At 39.7% G+C, this 13,276-nt stretch overlaps 1 protein-coding gene across 1 annotated transcript; it reads right to left on the minus strand.

Annotated features, from left to right (window-relative positions):
- Positions 1 to 2: 2 nt before the first annotated feature.
- Arr (low-density lipoprotein receptor-related protein 6) lies at positions 3 to 12,440 on the minus strand. Its single transcript, XM_071793256.1, has 11 exons — positions 12,090 to 12,440; positions 10,656 to 11,417; positions 9,982 to 10,376; positions 9,134 to 9,768; positions 8,749 to 8,916; positions 8,163 to 8,447; positions 5,423 to 6,644; positions 4,841 to 5,291; positions 4,417 to 4,732; positions 3,928 to 4,157; positions 3 to 3,613 (listed from the first exon to the last, which is right to left on the minus strand). Exons 1-11 carry the CDS (start codon positions 12,154 to 12,156, stop codon positions 3,240 to 3,242), a joined length of 4,905 nt encoding a protein of 1,634 aa, XP_071649357.1. The 5' UTR covers positions 12,157 to 12,440; the 3' UTR covers positions 3 to 3,239.
- Between the last annotated feature and the right edge of the window lie 836 nt (positions 12,441 to 13,276).

Raw genomic sequence — 13,276 nt, forward strand, 5'->3', positions numbered from 1 at the left:
AATTTACGTTAACAAACAAGTTTATTTACTTTATAAGTATGCATAATAGACTTACGCAAGAAGACGCACGCGCGCGTCCAACTGCGAGGATGTAAAAATAATATAGGCAGTAATATTTTTCAGTCTTTCGCGCGTGTAAAATGAGAATAATAGTAATTTATTAGTACGTTCTTTTTTTCTTTTCTAACTTTTCTTTCAAAAGGCCGTTTCGAAATCGCAATGCGAGGTAGAAGTCCTTGCGTATTTTGTACAGGCTATTGATACGGTCACGTATATCGTATAGGACTATCGTACAATTTATGGCACAATTTCCCGAAATACGGCGATTACGCTTATAGCGCCAAGATGAACGAACGGCGAACGTGAGATTCGGAAGTTGAAGCTCGGAAGATCGGTATTTTCATTCCATGAATGATAGGCAAGAATAAAGATTGCGGATAATGAGGAAAGAAGGAAGGTCCCTGGTCAAGATCGCGTATTTTATAGGATCAACAGTAGAACTTTCTTGCACTGTTTCTTCACTTATAGGCTTTCCCTTAAGAAAGAACTTACGATGGGAGAGCAGTAAGAAGGATAACGCGATACAAATAGCCATAAAAAGAAAAACAAGCTCGGGAGATGCGAACGAAACGTTCGCTTACGAGGCGATACAAAAGAAAGTTTCAAATCTGATTTCACGTTCGTTGTTCGTTCGTTCGCCCGCTTTTACAGGAACGAATATGTGCGTTAACGATACGCCGTTTTTGCATTAATATGGTATATACATCGTATGACGCGCGATTACAAATCTAACCGTTATACGTTAAAATGCATTGATTATTGCTAAAAGATTTCGATTAATGCATAATCTTTGTCACTACATTTAGTCTGTGTGTTTGTGCGAGTGTATGAGTGTACGAAGACGGATATGAGAGAGATATGTCGAACTCTCGTAAATATATTCCGCAAGATAACCATCGAACGAATGAATAAGATATTAACAGGAAACGCAGTAAAAATATCTTATGGCAGGAAGGCGAATACCGTTTTCTTTTTCTCTATCGCGCCTACGCTTATCAGAGGATTTATAAATACGATATATGTAAAACCGTCACCTTTTCAGAGTAAAGAAACGGTCATAAATTTAGCAATAAAATATAAGACGCAGCCTTTGGCTAACTGCAATATCGATTAAATTATGAATAACATGTCACATGCTGTTAACGATGATACTAATATGATATATCTTGATATCACAATTAATAAATGCACATCTATAAAGTACTTGCAGATAAAAAGAAGGCGTGACGCAACCGAGAATATCCCTCTAATGCTTATCCTTAAGTCATGTACATTTTTTTGCAAGCGTAATTTCATAGAAACTACGCTTAAACTAAATATTTACAAAAGTTGTTGCGATAGAATAATTCTTACTCTGTACATTACAAACTATAAAAATGTATAGCAGGCACAAATGGTATAGTTATTACGCTAAACTCTGTTATGGAACGCGCCCAGAGATACAGCTCCATCATGTTGTCTTTCTTCTAATATAATCCACTAAGAAAGAATTTAGTTTACGTCCTATGAATAAAAATATGCTCAGTGTCATAATTGTTATAATAAACACTCACTAAGCTTTGGACGGGGATCAAAAGCTCTCAATATACTTATTTTACCTTCGGTTGTCACACGGGGTCAAAATGACCCCAACTAATTTTCAAATAGCTGCATGCTGTTCAAAAACTAACAGTTTAAGTGGACCGCAAAAAATTCTAAAATTAAGTTTAAACATTGTAGAATATATTCTTATTATAAAAAATTTAACTTTTAAGTGGCATCATGTTCAAAAAAATCCTTTAAAAAATGTTCAAAAAAGAGATGTGACAACCGAGGGTTAAAGGCCAAAGTTATCCTCTAACACACTTTTTCTGCCTCTTTTTGAGCTCGCTTATTCTACGTGATATGGGAAAGCACGTTCCAGTATGCAAAGTTCAACAGATTATTAATATACATAAAAGTAAATCTTATGCGAATAATAATAATAATAATAATATTTCTCTATCAGTCTATAAAAGTCTTGCCACTCGTTGCTTTTGAGCTTAACACATTAAAGGCCATTACAATAATTACATGATATATAATGTAATTATATTATATACTTGTATAATATAGTTACATATGATTTTATCATATATAATTATATATATAATGATATAATTATATATATATAATAACAGATATAATTATAATTATTACAATATAAAGTGAAATAAACTATGATTGTCTTCAACCGTCCTAGATTAAAATGTTATTATTGTAATGTTATTGAAATATAAAATTATTTCTTTGGAAAACTCTATTACGTTCCGAAATTAAAAGTTTAAAGGAGTCATATTAATAAAATCATTTTCTTTCCGTAATAGAAGTTTTATCCCAAAAATAACCGTTAATGGGTTAATGAGAATTATGATAGTCATAAATTCAATCTAATGTATCGTAACTCACAAATTATTATCGAATTTTGCCAAGTTGAAGATTGAAAAATGCAAAACCCAAAACGAAAGGTGACACGAGAAATGCTTCTTCGGATGAGATTTCGCTCTAGCACGTTCTACCTGCACAATTTGCCTTAATTCTTTGTATAAGATTACACACTGATCTCACAGTATTTCTAACAAAACTTCGTTATCATCCTAACGAGTAAATAGCGAATTCGAGTAATACACTGGTGCAGATTAAAGCAAATTGTATGTGTGTGTATAGTCTAGTTAGTATATACATGCATTAATCTATTTAGATATAAAAAAATATATATAGACGTAAAACATAAATAAGCGCTTTATGAATAAAGTGCTCTAATACATTATACTAAACAATGATAACTCATGTCGGGCATCTAAATTCAACCGCTTATCATTTATACACTTCTATATAAACTAGTGTACAACAGTCTTTAATGTAACACCAGTGTGTACTCTAGCGTACCCATTTGAATTCGCTATATGACAGAGATATATTACTTTAAAAGCTAATATATTTTTGTCATAATTTTTTGCTATCATTCTGCAAGAACTACGGTTGAATTCTCAATTACTATTTGTCTGAGAATTTTCAATGAAATTTTTATGTGTAATGGTCGATTTAGTCGACCATAATTAGTATAAGATTTAAGTATCAGCGATATGAGGAATACTGAGATAAGATAAATGCAAAAATAGAAGCACCAGACGTTCTCCGTCTTTACTTCAGGATTGTTCTCAAGGCACTGGCGACGGTGGTGGCGGTAGGGGACTAAAATACGTGGACGATCTGGAACTTGGGGATGGTGGGCAACTGATCGCCGCGTCGCTATGATAGACGGAACGTGGAGTGGGCGGCGGTGGGAATGGTTCGCTCTCATAACGATAACGCGCTGGATAATTACTGTCCGATTCATCACAGACGTCGGTACTACACGGAGTCGGTGGTGGTGGTTGATTAATGCTCCTGTAGTGCCGATACGGCTTGTAACGCGACGCGTTACTGCTCGAGCAACGCGTCGAACTGACGATTGTTGCCGGACTTGGCGGCGGATTCAGAGTCTCCTGGGGATATCCACCCGCGGAACTTCCTCTGGTAGAACTTGACGCACCTGTGAAGACAGAACATAATAATTATTAAATAACGTGAATCATTTCAGGTAATAATATTGACAGTGAATCCAGTTTTTTCGAACATTTTTCCTAAGCATAAAAGTGTTGTTCTACAAAAATACCATATAAATGAAAATAACAAATATTATTTCAGAAGTATAAAAATATTATTTCTCTAGAAAAGCTAATTTATTTATTTGAGTTTACGTGATCTTTTCCTTCGGGTCTATAAGCCTTGAGATTTAAAGATGTACAACGTGACTTTGAGATTTTATTCTAATTGGAAAGCTTTTATCTTTTAAAGATACACTACCTGTAATGTGACTGCGGTCGTAACTAGAACCAAGACTACTTCCGTTCAACATGGACATCCTTACGGCTTCCATCCCAACCTCCAAGACTCCACTTCCTGCTCCATCCTTTCTGATCTTTTGCGAAACAAACATCGGCTTCACCATTCGACTGTTTGAACTGGGTTTTGGCGACAGTGGATCTCCCGCTGAATCGTGTAGTATGTCAGGCAGACCTTCGTTTCCGGTAAACCTAATATAATAATATAACAATATTTGCTTGCGCTTAAAGCAAAAGATTCATTTCCCACACACTAGAATTTACGTTATCTTTTATATTAAAAATTCTATTTTAAATTACTAAATTTTTGAAAAGAGGAACTGAAAAGCTTTTTTCTAACTAAAAAAAAATAGATATTGTAAAATAATGAATGTTTTGAATAAAAATTGCTTCAAAGTTGTGTGAATTTCGGCTATTTAATAAATTTACGTTCACTTAATATAATAATAACCTTTTACGACAGTAGTAGTAGCTTAGAACACCTGCTACGATCACGAATAACACTACCAAGATGATAATGATATAGGTCATCTTGCTGGATTCGTTAATCCCGGGTCCGGCGTCCTGACGATGCGGATTGTGCGGACTAAGGCAAGCCGGTGGTAGCTCATCACTGCCATCGGCACAGTCATCCCAGCCATCGCATAACGATGCCCCAGAGATGCAGACACCATTTCCCACACACTGGAATTGCCCAGCCTGGCAACATTGTGCCTCGTCCGAGCCATCTGGACACTGTTGAGTTCCATCGCATACCCAAGACAATTCTGCACAAAAACAAACAGAATAATAATATATAATCACAATGTAATCATTTATTGTTTTATGTATTCGTGTATTGATATTTGTAATTATTCAAGAGGAGTCGCGCTTACCAATACAGTGATTCTGACATTTAAATTGATTGCGGGAGCACGTGGGACATCCCAGCTCATCGCTGCCATCTGAACAGTCAGTTTGGCCGTCGCACTTCCACGTAGCTGGTATACAATCCTTGCTCACGGCCGCATTCGGCGCAGCACATGTAAAGTGATCGTTTCCACACACAGGCGCCGCGCGACAAGTTCGACCGTCGTCGGACAGAACCAACGACTTCGGGCACGAGCAACGGGGTGACGTTGTAGTGGACTCATCAGCAACCGTGTTCGTACCGACGCAAAAGTGCGAGCAACCACCGTAGTCATTAAACGGGCTGCACACGTGTGTCTCCATGAGCGAATCCTTAGGCATGTTGATCGCGATGAGATCCGTGAACACGCGAACTGTCGTCATGCGCGTGCCTCGCCTATTAATCCCATCAAACGTCTTGTTGACCCGTTCAATCACCTGTCAGGGTTCACGTGAGATAAGCAGATTCTCTTACCATCTCAATCTTAAATTTTACTATACAAATCTTGAAAGTCTGCAGGTTAATAACCCAAGACAAAACTGGTAGTAAAACCGACATTGTCACTCACCTGCGCATCGCGATCATACCAGTAGAGATAGTCAAAAAGGACGGCCAAGTGCAGGGCCGGACCCTGTGTGGTGGAGGCCAAAAGCTTGCGATTGCCGCCTTCGAAGTTGGAGCATTCAATGTGCCTGCCGTACGACCAGTAGACGACGTACGTTACGGTATCTACCGTCAAGCCAGTGGGCTGTTCCAGCAAATCGCCAGCGATCACATGACGCTCCTTGCCGTCCATCTTGCTGCGTACCACCCGCTTCTTGCCCACATCCGTCCAAAAAAGCAATCGCTGTTGCGAGTGGATCGCTATATGACGCGGCTTCTCGCCATCACCTTTCACCACAACGCCGAGAGCCGAGCCATTGTCCAGCCGTGTGACGTTAAGAGCGTCGTTTGTTGAGCATGTCCAGAAGAGCAGCCTCCCGAGCGGATCTAGCGCAAGATCAAATGCATGCCCGTTTCCGATGGAAACCACAACCGTGCCGCTGTGCTGCTGTTGTGTCCGGTTCTCCAGGGCACGACGGATTGTTGCGCGGCCATCAATCCAATAGACGTGCTGCGTTATCGGATCGAACTCGATCGCGCGGACATTCTTCAAACCTTGTACGCGCAATGTCACGTCTGCGCAGTCATCCGTCTGATCAGGTAAATAACGTGCGATCGTACTGCGCAGACTGTAGATCATAAAATGCTGTGGCGCTAGACAGGTTCGATTGTCCCGCGCCAGATTGTAATGCGTGGGACACGCGCATTTGTGGGCAACGGATGCACTGCCAATCGGATCTGGCAGAGCAATGCAGAGGTGGCTGCAATTGCCATTTGCGATCGCGCACGGGTTCGAGCCGGCCTGTCGCGACGCGTGAAACACTTTCAGATCCGTCACTGACGCCAGATTAGTATGGATCTTGGTACGATTCGCTCCAGTGAGTTTGTCCGCCCTCTCGATGTCACCTGTATTCCAATCTGCCCAATAAATGTAGTCCCGATACTGTGTAACACTGAACGGATAGACTATGTGATACGAAACGATGACATCCCTCCGTTGTGTTAGTAGATCATAATAATCAATTGCTGGCACGGAGATGTCAGCCCAGTACAATTTGCGCCCGATATAGTCAATTGTCAGACCGTTCGCCCGGCCGATGTGCAAAACGATCACTTGCCGCTGCGTGCCATCCAATAATGCCCTCTCGATACTGCCGGTATTGCCCCATTCGGCCCAGTATAGATGACTAGCAACAGACAAATGTGTTAAACTGATATTAACCCTTCGAGGCCACACCTCTTTTTTTAATATGCCCCGGCTACACTGGGTGGTCAACACCCAGACAAATTCAGTCTCATAATTCCAATTAATGTGCACGTAAAAATTCGAAATCTTAAGGGTGTTGTTCAAAAATATGTATGGTGCAGAACCCGAAATGTGCTCGATGAACAGAAATGTTGTAATTTTTGGTCGCAATAAGAAATATACACCGAGGCCATACCTGGGTGGTCACCACCCATAATAATTTTCAAATGTTTACCAAGCATAACTAAAACATGGTTTAAAGCCTTTCTACTGTACGGATCTTCGAAAGAGGAACTCAAACTAGGGATCCTAGGTGGAGGGACACTGATTATAAAGCCTACCTTAAAAATATCAGACCTGAATTTTTGTCTGGGTGACCACCACCCAATGTGGCTTCGAAGTCGAAAGAAAAAAATCTGAATAAAAAATATGTTATAAAGAAAACCTAAATACACTTAAATTTGCAATTTTGAGAAGATCTGACGTCTAGTTTTTGAGATATTAAATCTCAAAGTTGGCATTTTTAACATAGGTTTTATGGGAAATTGTACCGAAAACATACATTTTTCGAGAATTTCATTCACTGTCTGTAAAAAAACAAGTTCAAAAAACTGAAAATAACATTGTTTAATTCTTCTAGCACTTGTTAAGTATAAGACAAAACGACGTTGACGTGTAATAAGGTCAAAAATTCAATCAAAAGTTGATGAATTGTCGCGTTTCTTGTCGGCCTTTCGATCAGCTGTACGCGACGTGAACATGTGACAACGCCGCGCCGTGTAGTGTTTTCTTTCCACAGCACTATTCTTTTGCAAGCAAATCTCCCATTATCGAAATTGTTTGTTACCTTCCATTATTTTTCAACGTAAACACAATACATAACCCCTTTCAAACACATGGCACTGGCATAATAGCTACCTACAGCGAAGAGATGCAATGTCGCGACATTTTTCTTGTACGAATGTCAACTGAAGTCAAATCTTGAACTGTTTACATTTGTCAGTGATAAATTGATACATCGAATAAAAAGTAATATTATAAAACCAGTAATTATACAAGTGTCTAGAATATATCCATAAAAGTGATTTTTCTTAAAAATAAAAATTTAAAAAAAATATATATATATATATATAAGCCCTATATTGACTCATCGGTACTAGCCGAACCACCTTAAACAAGATTAACATGCTGATTACCAGAACTAATCTCTAGATCAAAAACATTTTTATATTATAATTATCTTTTATTATATTTATTTTATTACAAAAATTGTTTGATTGCCCGAACAGAGATCTCTTAAAGGATTCTCTCATCTTTTTGCAAAACTTGTTAACTTACTAATTTAGAATAGGTATGAAGAAAAAAAAATAAAAATAAATAAATTAATCAAGCTATCGAAATTATGAAAACTGTGAGAAATTAAAAAAGGTAATAACAGGATAAAAGACACAAAACTTACCCTCTCTGAGGATCCACAGCCACATTCTTAGGTTCGATAAGATTTTGCCACACGAGTATTTTTCTGCTACCCCCTTCTATTCTTATCATCTCTATTCTATGCATAGAGGTATCACTCCAATAGAGATTGTGTGCAATCCAATCGAATGCAATACCTTCCGGCGATTCTAGGCCGAGATCGACTATTTTTTCGATGTCTGACCCATTTATGAAGACACGTGAGATAGCTTTTAGTTTAATATCCGTCCAATAAATGCGGTTCTCGGACAAGTCAAAATCTATAGCGCTAAAAACAGCAAAAGAAATATATGTAATATCTGTATTAAAAAAAAATTAAGTGTAAAATAAAATAGCTTGTCTCATCACATAATAAACAGTATTGACATAAATTAAAGAGCAAAATTCTAAAAAATATAGCTGCTTCAATGAATCTTTTTTGAGAAGAAAAGTGGATCCCAAATCAGGTATAAAATTTCTAAGATCCATTTTCTTGTACATACATTGCTCCTAATTTCGTGGAAAATTTTGATAAATTTTGTACTTAATTCTAAATTTAATATTCAATTCAACATTGCAGCCATACTAACCTAGCGTCTTTAATACCAGTGACTGGTATAACATTATCATTGTTGACGTTCTCAATACTGATACGGCCAAGATTCTCCCTCCTGGAGAACAGCAGGAAGGCATCCGGTATGACACAAGTGCGCTTGTCCTTTGTCAACTCATAGCCCATCTGGCAGGCGCAGACATACCTGAATATTTTCAATTTTACATTACAATTTTTCGTAAGTACAAATTGTGATTCAATTTATACATTTGTTACTTTTTCTTAAGACTAGTTCACTCCAACATATAGCACGACGAAAAGTATAATTCTTTGCCTCTTTTCTTTGATAAAAGGTCTTTCCAATCTATCAGCAATGATATCGACAAATCTTGACGAAAAAGTTTCACATAATTCCAGCACACCTGTTGTTGGGCTTGTTGAAACAGAGATGGCTGCATCCACCGTTATCACGAGCGCACGGCGAATTGCTGGTGTTCATTCGGCCAAGATGTATAGCCTTGATTCCCATCACATTGGGTACCTGGTCGACGATGACTTCACGATCGCCACCAGTGAGTTTGTGCGCCCGATCGATACTGCGGCGCTGCCAGTCGGTCCAGTACAGATAATCGCCCAACAGGCTGAGACCGAACAGATGCGGCAGATTGTCAGTAATGACCTCGCGCCGATCGGTCCCGTCCATGTTGGACACCTCGATCTTGTCGGTTTTCGCGTCGCACCAGTAGATCTTCTTGCGCTCGAGGTCCAAGGCGATACCGTTCGGCCACACAATGTCCTTGGTGATCAGTAACATGCGCTCGCTACCATCGAGATTGCTGCGCTCGATTTTTGGCCGTTTCTCGCTCCAATCGGTCCAGAACATCCACCCGTGCTCGGGTGCGACCGCAATCGCTCGCGGCTCGAACAGGTCTTCGTTCACCAGCACACGCCGATATTTCCCATCTAGTCGCGCCACTTCAATTCGATCGGTCCCGGTATCGGTCCAATAGAGATTGCGGGCAATCCAATCTATCGCAATACCATCTGGATTCGCCACCTACAGGAATCAAAAGATGAAACGTTACATATAAACAGGATTGTAAAATTCATATCTTAAAAGATATTATTTCTAAAAAGCTTGAAGTAAAGATTGTGGAGCATTAAAAAGAGCATATCTACTGTAATAGTTCTATTACAAATAGCGTGTTTTCGAGAATAATGCAAAAATTCGATGGAAGAAAAGATAAAAAGAAACAATCGTCTTGCACACCTCCGTGGAAATCACATTCTGCTGACTCAATCCGTCGAGAGGGGCTCGCCTGATGGCGTACGTTTGCTCATCAGTCCAGTACAGCAATTCGTCCACCGGATCAAAGTCAATCGCGATTGCATGCTTAATACCCGTGAGCGGTAATACAAAGTTTGTGTAATCGGGCGAATCCAAGGATATCCGGCAGATTTCAGTTCGTTGGACGATCAGCAGCAGCTCCTCCGGTCTCTTGGCGCATGTGTATTTGTTGATTAGCTTGACGCCTGTGGGACAGGCGCAGCTGTAACCAGGCTCCACTGAGCTCAGAAGGCACAGATGGGAACAATTGCCGTTGTTTCGCCTGCAGGGATTATCACCACCCGGTTGTCTCCTCGCATCCCAGACCTCAATGTCACCTGAAAGTAAAAGATGATACTTAAACGTTACATGCAAAAATATCATAAATGTGAGAAAATTAATATATGTAGAACATTAGAATAAAATATATAAAAAATCTTTATATAGAGAATTAATAAATACCCTATAAAAACCATATAATCTAATGATCTACCAGAAATAAAGCATTATAATTCTCCTGGATTTAGGACACACGTTAAAGACAATTGACATGATCTTAAACAAGAAATACAATGTAACAACTTCAATATTTGTACTACTATGCCTATATACAATACCAGGTATGTATTCGCCGTGAAACAATTCGCGTGGGTGTGATTGCGACTGGTTCATATCGTACGAGTGAATGCACCAGGTCTTCCAGTCGGTCCAGTAGAGCCGATTGTCAAAAAACGTTATAGCAAACGGGTAGTCCAGATCACGAGTAACTAATTTCCGTCTATTACGGCCGTTATAATCCATCACGGCGATGAACCACAGTCTACCGTCCGCCCAATATATGAGCTTATTTTCATAGTCGACTGTCAAACCATTCGGCCAGAATATATCGTCAGACACGATGATTTCACGCGTACTCTGATCACCGTCCATTGAAGCGCGCTCAATTTTAGGTACATCGCCCCAATCGGTCCAAAAAAGATATCCTTCCATCGGTGCCAGGGCAATTGCGCGCGGCTGATAGATATCTGTCCAGAAGAGTACCTTCCTATTACGGCCATCGATGCTGGTCACCTCGATCCGATTCTTCTCACCATCTGTCCAATACAGTTTGTCCGTATACCAATCGCAAGCAAGACCATCGGGCGATATCAAACTGGAGTTCACCACCGTCATCCTTTCGCCGCTGTGTGTACCGTTATAGCGTATACACTGTATCATCTCCAGACCGCTGTCAGACCAGCAAATCAGTCCGCGTTCATAGAAAAAATCCAATGACGCGCCTTCTGACAAGTCCTTGATGATAACGTTGACCTTATTGTTGCGAGACATATTAGCCACCCTGATGTCCTTGTGAGTGGCAAAAAGAAGAAGAGGCGAGCCTGAAAGATAATAGTATCAATAGCAAAATAATATTTATAACATATTTAGCCTACGTTCCAATATTTATACTGCCAGTACTGAAAATCTATAATGTACGTGACATAAATTATAGATTTTCAGTACTGGCAGTGAATATCAAAACGTAGCCTTAATGAGACATGACCGTTATGATAGCAATCATGTAAATAAGAAAAGTACCAATATATAATCAGGCTGAATCTTTTGTGCTTAATAATATTTTTCAGAATTTATGTACATTCATACAATATAATACATATAATTTATGTACATTGTGGTCAATCATATTTTTCAGAATTTATGTACATTTCTTATTTTTTTGACACTTATTATATTGCAAATTGTTTTTAAAAAGTTAAAAACATTAAATTAAAGAGATATCTAAATTATCTAAGATACATTAAAAATAAAAACGTTGACAAATTAAAAGAAAAAAGAAAAGAGAAAAAGAAAACAGAGATAAAGCACAATAAACATACACAGTACACAAACATACAACATACAGACAAAACAAACATAAGCTGTACACGTGCCAAATGATAATAACAATTATTTATGCTTAAAAGAAGAAAGGAAAAACAAAAAAAGGAGCCACAACTTAAAGAGGAGACATCCATTTTAGAAAAGACGGAAGAATGACGGATGCCACCTACCATCGCAGAAAAAAACGCCACAGCAGAGAAGGCAGGCGATAGCGAGCCACACGCTCCACGTGATCATGGCGAGGCTGTTCTAGTGCAAATTTCACGTATTCTCGATCGAGGAAAGATTACGTCCGCAGCCGCGTATCATCTCGCGTAGATGATAGAATCGTTCCCGAACGGCCACACAACGTCCGCCTTCCTCGCGTCACCGGCCATTTGTGAGGCGCCGATTCTTCGCCATTCTTCGGCACTTCGGAACTCAGAAAGTCAGAACTTCTGCAGCTCGGGCTCGGGGCTCGGACAGCTTCGGGCGTTGTGGCCTTGTGGCGTCTCCCGCGAATTCGCGAGATTTCACCAATGGGCGCGTTCAGCAGACCACGCTCAGTAGCAATCGAACGTGATTGGCTCTTACTTTTAGAACCAACCAATCAATGCAGAGTGTTGATAAGACGAAAGCGGGGAGCACACACTTCTGCACAACGCATAAAGTTACTACAGGGGCCGTATTCTGTTCCGCTAAAATCCGCTTCAATTGTCGGTGTCGTTGCGCAGCTTTTACACGATATGAAAAACCTGCGCAACGACACTTATCGAACCGACGTTGTCGGTAGGCAGGAACGGAATACGGGCCCAAGTTAACGCAGTAAAAGCGACACAAGCATCGTTCTATCTTTCTTTTTTGGTAATGAGTAACGTTATTAACAAAGATAAAACGATACAAACGATCACAAACGATAGACTTGTGTCGACTTGTGTCGCTTGGTGGAAAACTCCCACTTATATGTCGATGATAGGAACAAATCCAAGCAAACGGCGCGGCGCAAACGCACGTCCGTCAGAGGCCGTATTGTCCATGAAAAGAGGCAGGAACCAATAAAATTAAAGAAAAAGAGCACGTCCGTCAGGCCTCGAGGAACTAGGTAAGAGTGGTAAGAGGAGCACATATACGGATGTAGAAACTGCGGAAGTGCAATTTAAGGGTCGACAGGAGTAACACTACCGACCTCTGTCGGGTTGCTTAGCTGCGAGTCCGTATTTTATTTATTATAAATTTTTTAAAAGCCAAAATGGAAAATCCGACTCTGTACCAGCTTGCGGCTGATCTTACTGATTAAAACGAGCATAAGTGAAATGAGATTCGTTAATTAATTTGGCTAAAATTTGGGACAAACCGTTCCTAAGCAGCTTTGCAGCTC

Source organism: Temnothorax longispinosus, chromosome 11 (assembly GCF_030848805.1).
Source record: "Temnothorax longispinosus isolate EJ_2023e chromosome 11, Tlon_JGU_v1, whole genome shotgun sequence".
In the NCBI taxonomy this organism is placed as follows: domain Eukaryota; kingdom Metazoa; phylum Arthropoda; class Insecta; order Hymenoptera; family Formicidae; genus Temnothorax; species Temnothorax longispinosus.